Source organism: Pelophylax lessonae (assembly GCF_965119305.1).
Source record: "Pelophylax lessonae genome assembly, chromosome: 3".
In the NCBI taxonomy this organism is placed as follows: Eukaryota; Metazoa; Chordata; class Amphibia; order Anura; family Ranidae; genus Pelophylax; species Pelophylax lessonae.
In genome coordinates, this window is record NC_138770.1 from 277441416 (window position 1) to 277461063 (window position 19648).

At 45.9% G+C, this 19648-nt stretch overlaps 1 protein-coding gene across 1 annotated transcript in view; it reads left to right on the forward strand.

Annotated features, from left to right (window-relative positions):
- PIK3CA (phosphatidylinositol-4,5-bisphosphate 3-kinase catalytic subunit alpha) overlaps window positions 1-19648 on the forward strand; it is a 318657-nt gene that overhangs the window by 69835 nt on the left and 229174 nt on the right. The window contains exons 2-4 of the mRNA XM_082248881.1: window positions 6813-7227; window positions 16273-16482; window positions 16663-16913. Coding sequence (XP_082105007.1) covers window positions 6876-7227; window positions 16273-16482; window positions 16663-16913 — 813 coding nt within the window. The 5' untranslated portion in view covers window positions 6813-6875. The remainder of the gene's footprint in view (window positions 1-6812; window positions 7228-16272; window positions 16483-16662; window positions 16914-19648) is intronic.

Genomic DNA, 19648 nt, shown 5'->3' on the forward strand with positions numbered 1-19648 from the left:
TTCCCACTTTTTTGTGGCAAAAGTAGGGGTCTCGGCTTATATTCGGGTCGGCTTATACTCGAGTATATACGGTAAATGTATACATTTAAAACCTGACTTGGCAGAAAATCACATATCCAAGCATAGTTGGAAACCTAAGCGGTAGTATGGATCACATAGGTCCTAAATGTTTCGCCGAGGCATGAATCCTCATAAAGTGGCTTCCTCAGGGGCAACTGATTCTAAATAGTAGAACATAAAATACATTTATTATAGAAACAAACAGGTGCAGGAAAGTCATATGCACATACAGAGCCTGTTAAGTACAATAAAGCTGACTGGGCCCCACATATTGCAACCCATGTTCCTAAACATAAATCCACATGTAATGCTTACCATTTCAATAAAGATATGACATCTGCTGAAAGTGACGATAGCCCATGGTGAAAAAGCACAGCCTGGTTGCTAATCCAGTAATCGCCAGAACGAGTTTGGCAGAGACCAGGGTCCCCCCACAAAATTGGTGGGCACTGGACCGGGCTACAGTCCGAAGGAGGAGCAAATGGATCCAGGGGGTGACAGAGAATAGCTTATAAAATTAAGGGCATATAAGCAGGGGGAGAAAAAAGGGGGACCAAACAGGATACCCCAATCAGTAAATGCTCCATTTAAAAAGCTATATTAGAATGTTTCATAGCACTCAATGCCAAAAAGTAGTGGGGTTTCTTTTGTTAAGACAGGCATGCTCGCCATCACCCACATAGGAGGACCAAACATCAGTTAAGTAGCCTATAAATTAGCCTCACCAAGAGGTGAAAAGAAATAAAAAAAAAAAAAAAAAAGTGATTCATAGAGATAGGAGATTGATGAAGAAGACATGAGGAGACAAACCTACCAACAATAAGGCAATGTAATCCCCAAGAAAGCAGTGCATAAGTAAAGCATGAGAATAGAAAAAAGCAGCATAAGGAAACACTGCAACCACAAGGTAGCGTGTCCCCTAAAGGAATAAGTGCAGAGTCTCTAGTGTCCAAAAAGTACAGGACAGGGTTCGTACGGTCATGAAAATCCTGGAAAAGTCATGGGATTTTGACATGACACTTTCCAGGCCTGGAAAAGTCCTGGAAAATGAGTAAACTTACTAAGTTTTGGAAAAGTCATGGAAAAGTGTTGTGCAACTATTTAATTTTGTCTCCGGGCCCCCTGTATTCTGTGGGAGCGGGGACAGTAAGTGGACTATTTTCTCTGTTTCGGGTTTAGGCGGATAAATCACCCGCTTCAATATGAATAGACCGTGACAGGCTGGGAACTCTGTGGCGGATTGATCCGCTGAAACCTGAAACTGAGAAATCGTGCATTTACTGTCCCGCTCTCAGGGACGTACCGGGGGGGGGGGGGGGGGGGGAGTGTCAGGCCGACTGCTTCTCTCCCGTGCTGTGGAATGTGCTATGGAATGTAGAAGCCGACTGCCCGTGCTGTGGAATGTGCTATGGAATGTAGGGCTGCAACTAACGATTAATTTGTCTGTCGACTAATCTATCGATTATTTAATTTTTTTGTTTTTTTGCTTAATTTAGTCTTTTTGATTAGCTAATTAATCCTGTAATTAATACAGACCCCTCAGTAAGCCCCCCTCCCACTACAGACCCCTCAGTAAGCCCCCCTCCCAGTACAGACCACTTAGTAAGCCCCCCTCCCAGTACAGACCCCTCAGTAAGCCCTCCCATCTAGTACAGACCACTTACTAAGCCCCCCTCCCAGTACAGACCCCTCAGTAAGCCCTCCCACCTAGTACAGACCACTTACTAAGCCCCCCCCCCCTCCCAGTACAGACCCCTCAGTAAGCCCTCCCACCTAGTACAGACCACTTACTAAACCCCCCTCCCAGTACAGACCCCTCAGTAAGCCCTCCCACCCAGTACAGACCACTTAGTAAGCCCCCCTCCCAGTGCAGACCCCTCAGTAAGCCCTCCCACCCAGTACAGACCACTCAGTAAGCCCTCCCACCTAGTACAGTATGTACTGGGTGGGAGGGCTTACTGAGGGGTCTGCACTGGGAGGGGGGGCTTACTAAGGGGTCTGTACTAGGTGGGAGGGCTTACTGAGGGGTCTGTACTGGAAGGGGGGCTTACTAAGTGGTCTGTACTGTACAGACCACTTAGTAAGCCCCCCTTCCAGTACAGACCCCTCAGAAAGCCCTCCAACCTAGTACAGACCCCTTAGTAAGCCCCCCTCCCAGTACAGACCCCTTAGTAAGCCCCCCTCCCAGTGCAGACCCCTCAGTAAGCCCTCCCACCTAGTACAGTATGTACTGGGTGGGAGGGCTTACTGAGGGGTCTGCACTGGGAGGGGGGGGCTTACTAAGGGGTCTGTACTAGGTGGGAGGGGGGCTTACTAAGGGGTCTGTACTAGGTGGGAGGGCTTACTGAGGGGTCTGTACTGTACAGACCACTTAGTAAGCCCCCCTCCCAGTACACTAGTACAGACCCCTCAGTAAGCCCTCCAACCTAGTACAGACCCCTTAGTAAGCCCCCCCTCCCAGTGCAGACCCCTCAGTAAGCCCTCCAACCTAGTACAGACTGTACTAGGTGGGAGGGCTTACTGGGGGGTCTGTACTGGAAGGGGGGGCTTACTAAGGGGTCTGTACTAGGTGGGAGGGCTTACTGGGGGGTCTGTACTGGGAGGGGGGCTTACTAAGTGGTCTGTACTGTACAGACCACTTAGTAAGCCCCCCTTCCAGTGCAGACCCCCCAGTAAGCCCTCCCACCTAGTACAGGCCATTACAAAGCCGGTGTAGCGCCGCAAATGTGACATCTCTAAGTAGCTGGGGGAGGATGCGAATGTGTTGTGGCAGTACTGGGGTGCTGGGGACGCTCAGCACTCACCTCTCGTCTCCGACGGAGCCCGGCGGGGGAATTTCACCCGGCCGGCAATGCTTCAAGCGGCGCGGCGGCCGGCCGGGGGCGTGTGACGTCACACGTTGACGCGTCGACGCATTTTCCGCACGTCGACGATTTTTTGTAGTCGACTACGTCGACGAGTCGTGACAGCCCTAATGGAATGTAGAAGCCGACTGCCTGTGTTGTGGAATGTAGAAGCTGACTGCCTGTGTTGTGGAATGTAGAAGCCGACTGCTTCTCTCCTGTGCTGCAGAAGATTCTCTTTCTCTCTTTTTCTCTCTTTTTCTCTTTTTCTCTCTTTCTCTCTTTTTCTCTCTCTCTTTTTCTCTTTCGTTGTTTATGCTGTTAATTACAAACTTTTATTAATTCAGTATCTTTTCATTATTATTAATCAGTATCAGTGAGCTGCATTAGTGCAACCAGTGTCAGTGCAACCAGTGTTAATTAACACTGACACTGGTGCCACTAATGCAGCAGAAAGGGGTTAATTAACTGCCACTGGTCGGTCATTAATGCATCAGTGACCAGTGGCAATACATTAATAACCCCCCTCATGCTGCATAATACAAATACCATGGGTAATTAACCTTACCTACTATTTTAAAAATAATTGGGGGGGGAAAAAGTAATTTAAGGTTTCGGTGCTCTCTTAGCCTCCTCTTTGCTCTTATTCTGGCTCCCCCCGTGCTCTCCACCCCCCTGTGCTCCCTGGCTCCCACCTCAGTGATCTCCTGTTCCCCCCCCAGACAGTGCTCTCCACTCCCCTGCGCCTTCCAACCCCCCTGCAATGCTTTCCAAACCCCCCCTTAATTCTCTCTATCCCCCCCCCCATGCCCTTCAGCTCCTCCAGTGCTCTCTGCTTCCTCTGTGCTCTCCGGCCCCCCCTAGTGCTCTTCTATCATGTCCGCAGTCTCTGACCTTCTCTTCTATCATGTCCACAGCCTTTGACCACCTCCTGTACCATGTCCACAGCCTTTGACCACCTCCTGTACCATGTCCTCAGCCTTTGACCACCTCCTGTACCATGTCCGCATCCTCTGACCACCTCCTGTACCATGTCCACAGCCTCTGACCACCTCCTGTACCATGTCCACAGCCTCTAACCATCTCTTCTATCATGTCCATAATCTCTGACCATCTCTTGTCTTTTATCATGTCTGCAGTCTCTGAGGGGGTCTGGAGAGGAGTCAAAAGTGGGAGTGCTGTCGGGATGGGGATCACAGGAGAAGTCAGACATGTGTGGACTGGGGAGAGGAGACTACAGGATAAAACCAGAGCATGGTGCACCTAAGAGGAGGTCAGTGACAGTGCTGCCCGGCCAGTCTGAGGGGGGGTCACTGATGTAAGGGGGCACTGTTATAAAAGTTCCTCCTTATATCAGGACCCCCCCCCCTCCCTTCCTTAGTGCATTCTCTCTGTGGAAAGTGGTCTCTGGTCACCAGAGTCCCCCCTACATCAGAGTTCTCAGCTTTTTCACCCGTGCGCCTGAAGTGACACCCGCTCCCAGCTGCGGCAGTGGTGCTTCCATCTCATCCACTGTAAAACAAGGGACCATTTTGAGTCGCACTGTATCCAGAAACGAAACCCTAACTGCAGAGGTACTGTACACTACAAAGATTGTCATTTATTTTAGTAAAAATATGCTGGGTGTGACATGGATTTTCTTCTTATTTAACATGTATACAATAGACATTTCATGAAACTTTAGGTCATGAATATTTACGTGAAGTCATGGAAAAGTCATGGAATTTTCTTGGTAAAAATGTGTATGAACCCTGACAGGAGAAACCCCAGCCCATGTGCATGTGAAGAGTACCCCCAACAAAATGTGAGCATACCATAAACGTATCTGATAAACATAAGAAATGGTAGGTATGATAAGCCGCGACCGCGGCAAGACATGTATAACTCGCCAATAATGTAATTAATATTGCCCAGCGTTAAGCGAGATCTTCCTGTCCCCTGGTCTGGCGTGCAGAGGGAGCAATGTCCGGCTACCCGCTCCGCCGTGGACCTCTATAAGTAGGCGGGTCCCACTGGAAGTGATGCGGCCCTAAACCGGCCTCCAAATGTCACTTCCGTTGCGGGCGCCATCTTGGATATCACAACCAGCGTGAACTGTAGAACAGTGGTCGGATACCGGGAGATATATACATACATCCGCCCACAGAAAAGGGGACGGACTCGGGGAACAAGTGGAGACAGATGGATTAGCTTACCCATCCCCGGCTTGGCGCCTGAGTGCACACCGGGAGAGGGGGGCACACAGGCTAATGCAGAGAGTTACACCATGGGGAAGGAGAATGTCACAATCGGCATTATATTTTACAAAATGTGCAGATCTTGTAACAACTAAAATAAGCAATCCTGAACCCAATGCAGAATGGTGCAGGACAGAACACATGTTGCTAGAACATATATAAAAAAAAAAAACAATTGGTATATTAATTTTGTTAAGAATTGACTAAAAACTAGGCCGTGTATTAATAAATACAGGGATGGTACCTGAGAGTAATAGAAAAAAAAAGGGGGGGGGACAGACCAGCTCATTCCAGAAAAGGCTTGAAAGATAGGGCTGTATTCAGACCAGGAAATTTTGTAGCATGTAATTGATAAATCCATTTGGATTCACATCTCGGAATCGAATTGTTAAAATTGCCACCACGAGGATTCTGCCTGATGGTTTCTAATACTGAAAATTGGATAGTGTAAGGGTCAAAACTGTGGTCGGGACCCACATGTTTGCAGATGGGGGTGTATATCATGCCAGTGTCAATGTAGTAAAGATGATCATGTATGCGATGAGCAAAAGCCCTTTTTGTCATACCAACATCAAAACACGCCACAAATACAACTGGCTAGGTATACCACCCCCTCAGTGTGGCAGGTGGCGTGAAACCGGGGTTTAAGGGCTCCTCCACGTGGGAGGGGAAGCAGATTGCCCTCCCTCACCCACGGGCATTGTGCACAGTCACCGCAACGGTACGTACCAAAGCCACCTGTCGCACCTTCCATAGTCTCGTCATGCCCCTGATAATGACTGTAGACCAACTTGTCCCTGGGAGAGGAGGCTCTGCGGTAAACTATCTCTGGTGATTGTCGAATATATTTTGAGACAGTTCCATGATCCATCATCAGTAAGAAAATGCCAGTTCCTATCAAGTACATCACGGATTAACTGATAATGGGAGTTATATCTTGTGATGATTTTGGTGGTACTTAAAGATTTTTTTTGGCCCTTGAACCAAAGATAAGGTTGTCTCTGGACTGAACGATCGTTTGATTTTAGGCCTTTTTTAAGAGTCTTTCTACTGTAACCTCGTGCCAACAGCCTAAGCCGTAAGGCCTTGGCTTCACGTTTGAAATCACTGTCCAATATTGTTTAAATGAATGATCTGACAGTAGGGAATCTTTAAAGCAAGACTTTTTTGACCATGGATGCTTGGAATAGGCAGCCACACACTGCAACGGGATACCAATTAAAACTTCTTTATTGTAAAGTAGACCGATGTAGTTACAGGAATGAACAGAAGGTTAACATGTTTCGCACATCTTGTGCTTAGTCAAAACCTCAGGTTATGACATAACCCCCAGTGGACTTGGGATTTTGGCTGTCTGGGTTGCGGCTGCCTATTCCAAGTTTCCTTGATTGCCGTGGTGGTGAGCCGGACTAGCCGCTCTGGGATCTTCTCTGCTCACCTGAAACAATGATTTCTCCTCTGCCTTCCTGACCATGGGTATCCAGACTTTTGCATACAGCTGTATAAAGCTGCAATTTCAGCACCTTTTAAAAGCCCCATTGAGAAATTAAATCCCAAGTCAACTTCAAGCATCGTCATGGGGCACAACAAATCTAGCATTGCTTTAACTAAGGCTTTACCGTTCCATAGTATGTCATTCATATTTTGTTTTTTTTTTTTTTGTTTTTTTTAGGTGCCTCAAGCAGGACAAATGCTACGCTAGCTGTCCATTAGAGTGAAGATAAGTGTAGGAATCATGCCGCCAAGGCCGTCTTCTGGAGAGTTATGGGGGATCCACTTGATGCCCCCCAGAATACTGGTGGACTGTTTATTACCAAATGGAATGATGGTGACTTTAGAATGCATTCGAGAAGCTACTCTTGTGAACATTAAACATGAATTATTTAAAGAAGCCCGGAAATACCCTCTTCACCATCTACTTCAAGATGAGTCCTCTTATATTTTTGTCAGCGTTACACAAGAGGCAGAAAGAGAGGAATTCTTCGATGAAACACGCCGCCTATGTGACCTTCGGCTGTTTCAGCCTTTTCTTAAAGTAATTGAGCCTGTAGGAAATAGGGAAGAGAAAATACTAAACCGAGAAATAGGTAAGCTGTGTTTTGGGTATTTGTATGGCATGTGAATGTTAGATGGATGCCTATTTTGTGCTGCTGTCCCCTAGTGCTGCAGCCAGGGGCAAATCTACCACGAGGCATTTTTCAGGCCGGCATTGCTGCCCTCAGTCTGTTTGCACGTTTTTTTTTTTTTTTTTAGCTCTGCACAGCAGAGCACGATGTTATGAATGGGTTTTTACTATACCGTAAAGAGGATCCTGCGATCATCTACCAGTGTTGTCTTCCGCAGACGTCCAGGCCTTTTTTTATGTTGAGCTCACTATCGCATTTTTCTTTCCTCAGAATGTACCAAACTGTTGATTTTGTTGCTGCTATCTCGCTGATGGGTTTGTTTCGTTTTTAAAGCCTTACAATGGCCTGTTTCACTTGCATGGATAGCTCCTTTGAACGCATGATGTAGGTTCACAGCAATAGATTCCAAATGCCACACTTAGACCCCTTTCACGATCAGGTCCGTCTGTCCGTTTTTCAGGCTGACCTGATCAGATGGTCCATGCCCCCCTATGGAGCAGCGGATGTCAACGGTGACATGTCCGCTGACACTCACTGCTATCCAATCTGATCCTGTCCCGAGAAATCCAGACCAATGGAAACCCTATTTTTCATCCGTCTGGAGGATTGGTTCTGATGAAAACAGACAGGCGGTCCGTTTTTTTTTTTTTTTTTTTTTTATCCGATCTTCCTTAGAGCAGGGATCTGACAGGTCCATCTCGGCACTGTTGGAGGCAGCATGTGTTTTTCGTGTTCTAATATCAGATGTTTCTGGATGGTTGAAACCTGATTACACCTGGCCTGGAATGCCAGCAGAGCAAAGTAACCCAGCAGGGTGTTTGTGACAAGGAGTCATAAATGGGAATTCATATCCTCACAGGATGTTCTTGCATAGGCTTCCTGTTGTGAGGTAAGGGGGTAGAGGAGCCTCAGATAAAACCTCATTGGGGGGTTATACAAACATCAAAGGACAGCTGTTACTTAAAGATGACCTGGGTCAAAAACAGGGAATCATGGAAGAATGATACCCCTAGTGGGGTCTGTAACATGCTTCCTGGAAAGATTAGACCCTTCCTGTTGATTAGGAAGGGTGGCCTCTTATGAATTGCCATTGGACAAGCAGACAGTGGGTGGTGTCTGAGTCGACTTTAAAAGCAATCGCCAGCTAGAATTCTTTCTCTTTTGCCTCTTTTGCGCTTGAGCCCAGCTGAAAAATACCAAATTCCGAGGACGCTCATATGTAAAGTATTATCTGTGCTTGTTTTTTGTCTTATATGCTCTGTAGTATCCTTTTAGTGTTAGCATTTCTATTTTCTTATTAATAAATTAGATCCTTGCTTATTTAAGCAGTGTGTTTATTTTTATAGCTAGCATTGTTATTTTACCCTCCATTAACCTTATTAGAACTTTGATAGACCATCATAGGAATGGACAAGATAATACATATTTATAATAAATATGGGAGATACAAAACCACCCCACACATTTATTTCAACCACAGTGAACGGAGATGAACCTGTCAGCCGCCTGCTCAGCGGGGATCAACGGATCGATCCCCATTGAGCAAAACTGAGTCCGCCGGGCTGAAAGCCCATGTGAAAGGACCCTTAGAATCAACTCCAGAGCTTTTACCTGCTTAATTGATGAAGAAAAAACAAGAGTAGCACCTGGCCATGAAACCGCTTTTGATTCAATTGTCCAATTACTTTTGGTCCCTTTAAAAAAAAAAAAAAAAAGGGGTGGCTATTCCTAAAAGCTGTTCTTCCTAAACCCTTCCTTCTATTTGGATGCACAGTATCTCACAAAAGTGAGTACACCCCTCACATTTTTGTAAATATTGTATATCTTTTCATATGTCAACACTGAAGAAATTACACTTTGCTACATTGTAAAGTATTGGGTGTACAGCTTGTATAACAGTGTAAATTTGCTGTCCCCTCAAAATAACTCAACACAGTCATTAATGTCTAAATCGCTGGTAACAAAAGTTAGTACACCCCTTAGTGAAAATGTCCAGATTGGGCCCAATTAGCCATTTTCCCTCCCTGGTGTCACGTGACTGTGTTACAAGGTCTCAGGTGTGAATGGGGAGCAAGTGTGTTAAATTTTGTGTTATCGCTCCCACGCTCTCATATTGGTCACTGGAAGTTCAACATGGCACCTCATGGCAAAAAAACTCTGAGGATCTGAAAAAAAGAATGGTTGCTCTACATAAAGATGTCCTAGGCTATAAGAAGATTGCCAAGACCCTGAAACTGAGGTGCAGCACGGTGGCCAAGACCATACAGCAGTTTAACAAGACAGGTTCCATTCAGAACAGGCCTCACCATGGTCGACCAAAGAAGTCAAGTGCACGTGCTCAGTGTCCTATTCAGAGGTTGTCTTTGGGAAATTGACGTATGAGTGCTGCCAGCATTGCTGCAGAGGTTGAATGGATGGAGGAATCAGCCTATAAGTGCTTAGACCATATGCCCCACACTGCATCAAATTGGTCTGCATGGCTGTCTTCCCGGAAGCCTGTTCTAAAGATGATGCACAAGAGGCAGAGCATGAGCCCCCTCCCTTCGGAGACTGGGCCGCAGGGCAATATTCCAACATAACGACCCCAACACACACTTCCAAGACGCCCACTGCCTTGCTAATGAAGCTGAGGGTAAAGGTGATGGACTCGCCAAGCATGTCTCCAGACCTAAAACCTATTGAGCATGAGCACCTGTGGGACATCCTCAAACGGAAGGTGGAGAAGCTCAAGGGCTCGAAAATGCACCACCCCTGTGATGTCGTCATGCAGGAGTAGTAGAAGAATGCTCCAGTAGCAACCTGTGAAGCTCTGGTGAACTTTATGCCCAAGAGGGTTGAGGCAGTGCTGGAAAATAATGGTGGCCACACAAAATATTGACACTTTGGGCCCAATTTGGACATTTTACCTTAGGGGTATACTCACTCTTGTTGCCAGCAGTTTAGACCTTAATGGCTGTGTTGTTGTTTTGAGGGGACAGCACATTTACCCTGTTATACAAGCTGCACACTCACCACTTTACATTATAGCAAAGTGTAATTTCTTCAGTGTTGTCACATGAAAAGATATAATAAATATTTTCAAAAATGTGAGGGTTCAATGTTTAAGGGACTGTAGTCCCTAAGGGAGCTGGATACACTCATCCCTAGGTATCTAAGTGACACTACACAAGTTGGAGGCAGGCTGGCTTGATTAGCAGTTGGTGGACTAAGAAGAATTTGGAAATTATTCCAATTGATGCTTAAGCCTGAGTGGGCTCCCAGCTGTTCACGTGTAGTGCAGAGGAGCGAGAGGGTACTGGGTCCTCAAAGTATAAAAAAGTATCAACGGCATACATGCCCACTGTTTCCACCAAGTGGCCTGATCGCAGTTCCCGAATACCTGGTTGGAATCTCAAATATATACCTAGGCGTTCAGCTGCTAGAGCATACAGTAATGGGAAGACGGGTTAGCCCTGCCTGGTGCCTCGACTCAAAGGGAAGACATCAGACACCCAACCATTCAGATACTCTGGTTATAGGAGATTGGTACAATAGTTGCACCCACTTGATGAGTTTGGAACCAAATCCAAATCTCTGTAAACATTCCCAGAGGTACCCCTACTCTACCGAATCAAATGCCTTAGCGGCGTTTCCCGCCACTCTAGTGCCAACATTATCGTGTGATGCTTGAATGCTCATGAATAAAGGCCTAATATTAATCACAGCATTTTTACCAGTCAGAAAACCCGTTTGATCTGGGTTGACTAGAGATAGTATTACTTTATTCAAACGGGAGGCCAACACTTTGGCTAATATCTTAATGTCGACTTGTAATCCGGATATGGGGCGGTAGGAGTCCGGGAGTGGTAATTCCTTTCCTGGTTTCAGGAGTACAAATATTATAGCTTCTCGCATAGTACCGGGTTAACTGGAGGTATCAAAAATGGTGTTATAGAGAGTCAGTAATTGCGAAAAGGAGTGTATCAGCATGGGTGGCCTATAGTTCAAGTGGGAGCCCATCAGAGCCTGGGACCTTGGAGGTGGCTAGTTGGGATATTGGCATTGAAATTTCGGCAATTGACAGTGATGCCTTCAATTGGGTCGTCTGTAAATTGTGGAAAATCTAGGTTATAAAAGAAAAGCGTGGATAGTCGGAGTGGGTCACCCTTGAAGTATAGATATTAGAAAAGTACATGCGAAACTCTGCTGCCACCAGGCTTGGGTCTGTGATGTGAGCACCATCTGGTGAACATAGAGAGACTATCACAGGGGTCCTTTTGTTCATGATGCTCAACATATGCTAGTAATTTACCTGCTTTTTCCCCATGTTCAAAAATGCGTTCAGTAAAAAACAGGTGCGGTTTAGCTTGTTCAAAGTGCAGTTGGTCAGTAATATGTGCATGCATTTTTAGGGCTGTACCTGAATTTGGGGAATGGTCTCTCGTAAAGGCCTCCTCCCATTGGGTAAGCCAGCCTATCTGTGGCCCTCTGGAATTCTACCTTAGAGGAGGATTTTAGGCGGGCTATAGGAGAGGTTAGTATAGTGCGGGCATGTTTCAATGCCTCCCATACTACTTTTTATGGTTGCTGTGTCTTTGTTAATACTGAAGAAGTATTGCCATTCTAATGCCAGTGCCTGTGTGTCTCCTAATGCTGTCAGTGAAAAGGGATTCAAGTGCCATAGGGGCAACGGTGAGGAATGGCCCAGTGACAACTGTACCCAGTAGAGGGAGTGGTCAGATAACTCTGGGCAAAATCCTGCATCTTGAAGTATGGGAAATAGGGTGCGGGATACTAGTATAACATCTATGCGAGACGTTGACAAGTGCGATGTTGAAAAGCAGGAGTATGCCCTGTGATTTGGGTAATTGTGTCACCAGGATACTGAGAGTAAAGCCTGTTAGATGGTGTAGTCTCATGTGATGGCCTGTAGAGGATACCGTGTGTCCTTGATTTGAGTGATCCATACTAGTCTAAAACTACATTGAAATCTCCCAGCCATACCGTGGGGATTGTCTGTTATTGTGCCATGAAGGCTAAGCCCTCATTATTGATTGTAGAGTTGTAAGGAGGGGGAATATAGCTTGCAATTGCTAGTCGTGGGCTTCCAGAGAAAGAGGCTTGTAGTGGGTCTGTGCTCACTGATAACAATTTGAAGGAGACTGACTTTACTATTAGGACTGAGACTCCTCTAGAATACGGGGCGTGGGTGATGGGATATGTCCATCCAACCCAGGGGCGCTTAAGGGCAAGCTGTAAGCTCCTGTAATGTGTGTTTCCCCTAGTTCAATTACATCTGCCCTTTTGGCTTTATAGGAAGGCTGGGGATGCGGAGTGTTTAAGCTTATCCCGGAGCCCTCTATAACATCCCATAGTAAGAAATTTTAGAGGGGGCATTGCTCAGATAATAAGAATATTTGTGCACACATCAGCTCCAGACCAACACGGCATAGCAAGGAACATTGCATCATACTATAATTACAATCCTACATACTGGTGAGCATGGCAATAATGCAACAAATGGCATGAATAAAACTTGAGACCAAATCCTTGGCAGGTATTTGGCACATGGGAGTAGAAATACAACACTCCTCCCCTCACCCTGTTGTCTGCTTCCCAAACCTTGCTGAAGCATAAAAACCCAAACTGAATTGTAAAATAGAAAGTTCAGGTACATTTTGGGGCGACCCCCTCGCTGAAGGGTGCTGTGAATTCAGGAACATGGGATGACTGCACCACCAAGTGATCTTCGGTATAATGGTGGGTGCAATCAATTGGGGGGGGGGGGGGGGAAGAGAGCGAGCATTATGTAATGCATAACTGGGTTCAAAAGTTTTGTGTCCATTTTAGAGGAAATGGTTTATGATGAAAAAGTTTCCCATCATACTGAATTCGTGGGATCAAGTATGCAGTGGGGGAAGAAAGGTAGGATGGATCTTATAACAGTACTGAACAGGATTTAAAGCACTGGCAATAAGAAATTTAGAGTTGCTAGCGTCCCAGATTCAATCCAGGAGAGGATCTCCTAGTAAAGTAATTCTCCAGGGTATATGTCTAGCCAGACAACCGTTTCAAAGAGTGTTTAATCTAATAGAGAGAGGTAGAGTGAGTATGGATAGTGATATTCTAGAATTAAGCTCCTGATGGGAAGTAAGGGGTCTGAGCAACCAGACAGTACTTGCAGTGAGCAAAAGTGCAGGCCTGCATTAGGTCGGATCAGCATTGTCCAGCCATGTGAACATCCGTTCCTGGTCTTCAAAAAAGTAAACTCAGCCCTCTGCTTTAACCCGGAGGCTGTGAATCACTGAACAGAGATCTTTGCCTTTGGACCTCTGCAGAGAAGTAGGGGAATGCTGCCATGTGGACATTCTGGAATGGGATGTTGCCCTTTTCCCTTGCCAGGCGTAGAATGGGTCCCAGTCTCTGTAGTTGAGTAGCTTTTGTGATAAAGGTGGCCGGCAAACTGGCATGCAGTGGGCCCTTTTCACCAGGAACGTGGCAGAAAAGGCAGCTCTTCCATCTGCAGTGACCAGAAGATTCTCTAGAAATGAGGCAGGATCCTCTGCACCTTCTGGAAGGCCCATGACCCCGTCGCAGGCTTTCTCTATGTCAAATTGCTTCTGGCCAAGTTGTTGAAGTTGGAGCTGCATCTCCTGTTCTCCCGGTGCGAGTCTCAACCTCTGTCACTCTGTCCCGGAGCTTGTGAACATCCTGGCACAGGAGGGAAATGTCCACTTTAATCTCCTCTATCTTGGTAGGGAGAGTCGCCTGGCACATGGATATTGCGTCTAGCACTTGTGCGCTTTCTGTAGCTGGAGGCTCCCTGTTGGATGTCGAGGCGCCGCCATCTTCCCCGTGTCCTGTCTTTTTATGTCCGAATTTCTCAAGTTTCGAGCCAGCTTCAGACTCCTTTCGAGGGGGATGTGTGTGTGTGTGTGTGTGTTTGCATTCATGTACACATACTGTATGTATACATCATTGATTTGTTTATATTACATTTTTTGTTTTAATATGGATGCCCTTCATTTGCACAAATACCTGGGTTCATTCTAGCACTTTATATTTACTGAAGGTTTTGCTCAGAGAGGATTTGTTTTTGTAGGTTTGATTATTTTTCCGTCTTGAGATTGATTGAATTAGTCACTTGTTGTTGTTTACCACCACCTCAATATCTGTGACCACTAGGGATGGGCCCATTTAAGATGTATCAGTGTGACATGTCTGTGTAATGATTAAGCACAGTTGCTCTGTGTGAAATGCATCTACCTGGACTGGTTCGTGTTTTGTTGTGCCACCTTTGATATCTCAATAAAGGCATTTAAAAAACTCCAGTGATGTGCGGCCATTTCTTCTTCACTTCTTCCCGCCCGCGCTATAGCCGAAAGACGGCTACAGCGCGGGCTCTAATTTCCGGGAGGCCATCTTTAAACGGCCTCCCAGTGACAGGCTCCCCGCACGCTCCCGCGAGCGCGCATCAGGGAAAATCTGTGTCAGCCGTGTCCCTTGGACACAGCCAATCACAGATCGTGGTGAATGGCCAATCACAGCGGCCATTTACCACGTGATCGGAACATCCAATGAGAGATGATCTCAAATGTAAACATATGAGATCATCTCTCATTGCCAGCTCTCCTTCCTCACACAGAGACTGCGTGTGAGGAAGAGCAGAGCCGATCAGCGGTTAGGGGACACAGAAAAATGTAATCAGGGCACTGATCACCAGTCCCCTGATTACACAAGAGGTAAATAAAATACAATAAGTGCCCGCCATCAGTGCCCATAGTGCTGCCAGTCAGTGCCTGCTCATCTAGGCACTGATGGGCACTGATTAGCAGCACTATGGGCACTGATGGTGCTGCCCATCAGTGCCGCCTCTCAGTGCCCAGCAGTGCCACGTCTCTGTGCCCAGCAGTGCCACGTCTCTGTGCCCAGCAGTGCCGCCTCATCAGCGCACATCAGTGAAGGAGAAAAATTTATTTTCAAAATTTACTCGCAGAAAATAAGAAACTTTTTTTTTTTTTAATTTTCTCTTTTTTTCTTTTTTCTTTTTTTGTAAGAAATAAAAAACCCAGAGGTGATTAAATACTACCAAAAGAAAGCTCTATTTGTGTGAAAAAAAAAAATGATAAAAATGTCATATGGGTATAGTGTAGCATGACCGCGCAATTGTCATTCAAAGCGTGAGAGCGCTGAAAGCTGAAAATTGGCCTGGGCAGGAAGGGGGTGAAAGTGCCCAGTAGGCAAGTGGTTAATATTATTTACAGAGGCGAGCCAGGGCTGGCACTCATTTGGAAGTTTCTTCACTCATTAATTTCACCTGGAGCTGCAGATCTTTCTTACCTTTCGAGAGGGGTACATGATGTGCAGAGTTATAGGTGTCTTCTGGAGCAAAAATCAATAGGTGGACTAAAGGATTACCGCCAAAATATTAATAAAGGATGTAATCTAGACTGAGCTCTCTTCACGTGTCCTGCTTCATCACGCTCCAGGCCCCACCCCCTTCTTTACCTGTGTTTAAATTTGCAGCGCTGTATACACGAGTATAGAGATGAACAGTCATTCATGTTAATGGCATGCTGTATCCTGCACCTGTGCTGCTTGGGCAGGGATAATTTGCAGGGCATTATGCTTAATGGTCTCAGACAGCTTGTGGGTAAAGCCTAATTTCATTTTGTGTAGGCTACAAAAAAAACTTTTGAGATGGCTGAAAACCATAACTGAATTTAAGCATTTGTTTCAGCGTTTGCTTTAAGTTTATTTCAGTGTAGCCCACGTAATCGTATTAACCCCTTTTAATACTGGCATTTTAAAAATGAAACTGAAGGTGCTGGAACACCTACTGGGGAGCGGGGAAAACCCCAAACTTCTGGATTACAGGAACAGTTGGAAATACATTTATGGGTAACTGCATATATGTAGAAAAAAAACGTAGCAACATATTTAATTGACTGGAAATTTTTACTGTGACTGACTTGGTTACCTAATTTTTGTTTACTCTAAATGTTATTTCTTCCCACCTTTTGTAAGGTTTTGCCATAGGAATGCCAGTGTGTGAATTTGACATGGTGAAGGATCCAGAGGTACAGGACTTTAGGAAAAATATCCTCAATGTTTGTAAAGATGCAGTTGAACTTCGAGATGCAAATGGCCCTATTAGCAGAGCACTTTACGTTTACCCACCTAATGTCGAATCCTCCTCAGAGCTTCCCAAGCACATAGAAAGCAAACTAGACAAAGGTAAATGTGGACAAATTCCAACTCAATGCTTAATCTGATGTCCTATTTGTGTATATTCAGTGTGTACGCAGAGAAATTATGTTGCTTGACTCTCTTTCCTCATGCCAGTGTTATGGCAGTTTAAGGTCACTAACTTTGTTTGTCATTGGAATAATTCCTATCGAACATTCTTTTCCATAGGACAAATAATTGTGGTGATTTGGGTCATTGTGTCTCCCAACAATGAGAAACAAAAATACTCTCTAAAGATTAACCATGACTGTGTACCAGAACATGTAATAGCAGAAGCAATACGAAAAAAGACCAGAAGTATGTTACTGTCTTCTGAGCAGCTGAAGCTCTGTGTCCTTGAATACCAGGGAAAGTATATACTAAAAGTCTGTGGATGCGACGAATACTTGCTTGAAAAGTATCCACTAAGTCAGTATAAGGTGAGAGAGACCTTGTGAAATGTCTTTTTATTTATTTCCTTGACTAGGGCTTGCATGTGAAGATATTGTTGCATGGTTTGAAGTAAGGTGCAGTTTTGTAGCAGTCTTGCTATGCATGTCATGTGAGCCATGTGGTTGCTGCAGATGACCATAGAAGAAAGGTATTCAATTTGCCATTCATCTCTGTGAATACAGCACAAATGAGCAGCAACAAGTCTGTCTACATATTCCTGCCTTATGAGCAGCAAAGATGACTTAGTATGCACTAAATATATGTACATGTCAGATGATCATAAGTTCATCCAAATGAATCTATACCTGCACATATGGCCAGCTTAAAACAGTTGTGGCATTCTTAAAGCCTAAATTCAGCCAAAATGTACTTTTCTTTTAGGTGGAACTAAAGCCAAAGTTTGTCTTGGATAGACTAAGGGAGGGTTTTAAACGCTGTCATTTTTGTGTTCCATTGTGGAGACTTCCCTTCATTTCCTATCCCATAACTATAAGCATAAATGTGAGAAAATCCTTTCAAAGTTCGTGAAATGGTTGTCACCAGAACTATTATCCATTTCTCTTACGTCCTCCGACAGTCGCCGCCCACTCATACAGTCTTCGCCAATGGGTATTGACCTCTTATCCATAGGAGCAAGCTAGGCATAAGACTTGTTAAACACAAAGCATTTACATAGACACACCTATGGGGGCTGTCCCACTGGTCCAATACCCCCCCTGCAATCAGCCATCCCAACTCAGTTTGTCTTCTGCCTAGTTAGGAGTGAGATAGGCTCTCCCTGTGCTGGGGCTACAGTCTCAGCCTTCTTTTTTCTTTGATTTTATTTCAGGGAATGTTTTTTTTTTTATTCACATTTACTAGCTGTTTATTTCTCAGCTTTTTAGTTAGTCACTTCAAGATGATGGCGTTGCGGAGCTGGGAGTCGGACTGGTCGTCCTGGGTTTCCAGGACAGAGGGCCTGATGGAATCCCAGCCCGCCATGGAGCGTTTAGCAGGCTATGTGTTTGCCCTGGCCTCGCAAACGACCCATCCCTGTCCTCAGGAATGCAAGCCTGCGAGGTGGCTACCTCACCTGGACGTCTCCCCATCGTTCTCCGTGCACTGTTACCGTCCTGCTTTTTTGGCTGCTGGCACCCCTGCCATCTGAGGGTGGTCGGTTTCCCGACGATGAGAGGCACCCCACGCCATCGGGTACAGGTAAGTCCATTCTGTGTGGGGCCTCTGTCTGGGGCTGGCAGTCCTGTGTGTCTGTGTTGTCCCCTCATGTCTGTGCGTTTTTGGGCTCCCTGATCCCGGTCCCTGCGGGTTTTTTTTCTCACAGCCTGTGCACTGTGTGGGTTTGTGGGGGTCCCTCTCCTGTGTCACTTTAGGGTGCTTTTTGTAGGTACAGACACGTGTGGCGACCGCTGCGGGGTTAAACACCGCCGGTCCGCCATTTTAGGTGTGGGCAGCATGTCTGGCTTCACTGTGGGCGCTTATACAGCATTGTATATGTTATGTTTTGGCGCCTTGCGGCGCCATCTTGTTTGTGGCAAAGCGTTCGTTCCGAGCACATGTCGGCGGTCATTTTCCCGAAGCCTCCCATTACTTTCTATAGGCAACCATTTTTCCTTGGCCTGCAGTCTCAGTTCAGTCTCTTGCGGTGACATCACTTCCTCCTTCGGCTCAGAAGAGATCGGTTGCGGTGGTAACACTTGTGGGGGTCTGTCTGCTGTCCTTTTTTTGTGTGCAAATACTTCTGGCTATCAGTTTATCCTGCTCAGGGGTCTGTTTGTCACAGTCTTGTAGCAGTGTGCTGCGGGGGTCCGCGGCGCGTTTAACCACTTAAGCCCCGGAAGATTTTACCCCCTTCCTGACCAGGGGGTATTTTGCGATTCGGCACTGCGTGACTTTAACGGACAATTGCGCGGTCGTGCAGCGCTGTACCTAAACAAATTTGACATCCTTTTTTCCACGATTTTCCTGTGCGATTTTTGATCATGCGCTATAAACAAAGTGTCCAATTTTGCAAAAATATTTTTCACATTTTTTTATATGAAATTCCCCCCCAAAAAATGTAAAAATCAAAATTTTTTTAACATTTTCGGCCGGCCAATTTGTTTTATGCTACATATGTTTGGTAAAAAAAAATCGCAAAAAGCGTATTTTGATTGGTTTGTGCAAAAGTTATCGCGTTTACTAACAAAGGGAAAGATTTTTGTCTTTTTTTTTTTCCCTCGGTACTCCGACATTGCGGCGGACAGATCGGTCCCTTGACTGACATTTTTGACACTTTTGGGGTTACCAGTGACATTTCTACAGTAATCAGTGATATACATATGCACTTACTGTAAAATGACACTGGTAGTGAAGGGGTTAACTTTGAGTAGAACATAGTAGAACCGTATGATCATTGTTTCTACACAGGGGAGAATGACAGGCGGCTTGTTTACACTAGCCGCCTGACTTTCTCCCTCTCCCCCGACGATCGCCGAGTGACCGGCGGACATCGGGTCCGCCGGTCACACGCACGGGGGGGGGTCTGTGACCGAGCGGGAGCGCGCCTCCGGCGGCGCGCGCTCGCTCGCTCCCCAGAGCCTCACAGGCTAGCGACATAGACCTACGTCGCTCTGCCTGTGAGGGGCTGACTGCCGCAGTAAATATACTGTGTGCAGTCGGCAAGTGGTTAAAGGGCCAGTACCTTTTTAAAAAAAAAAAACAACTTTTTTTTACTATGGAATCT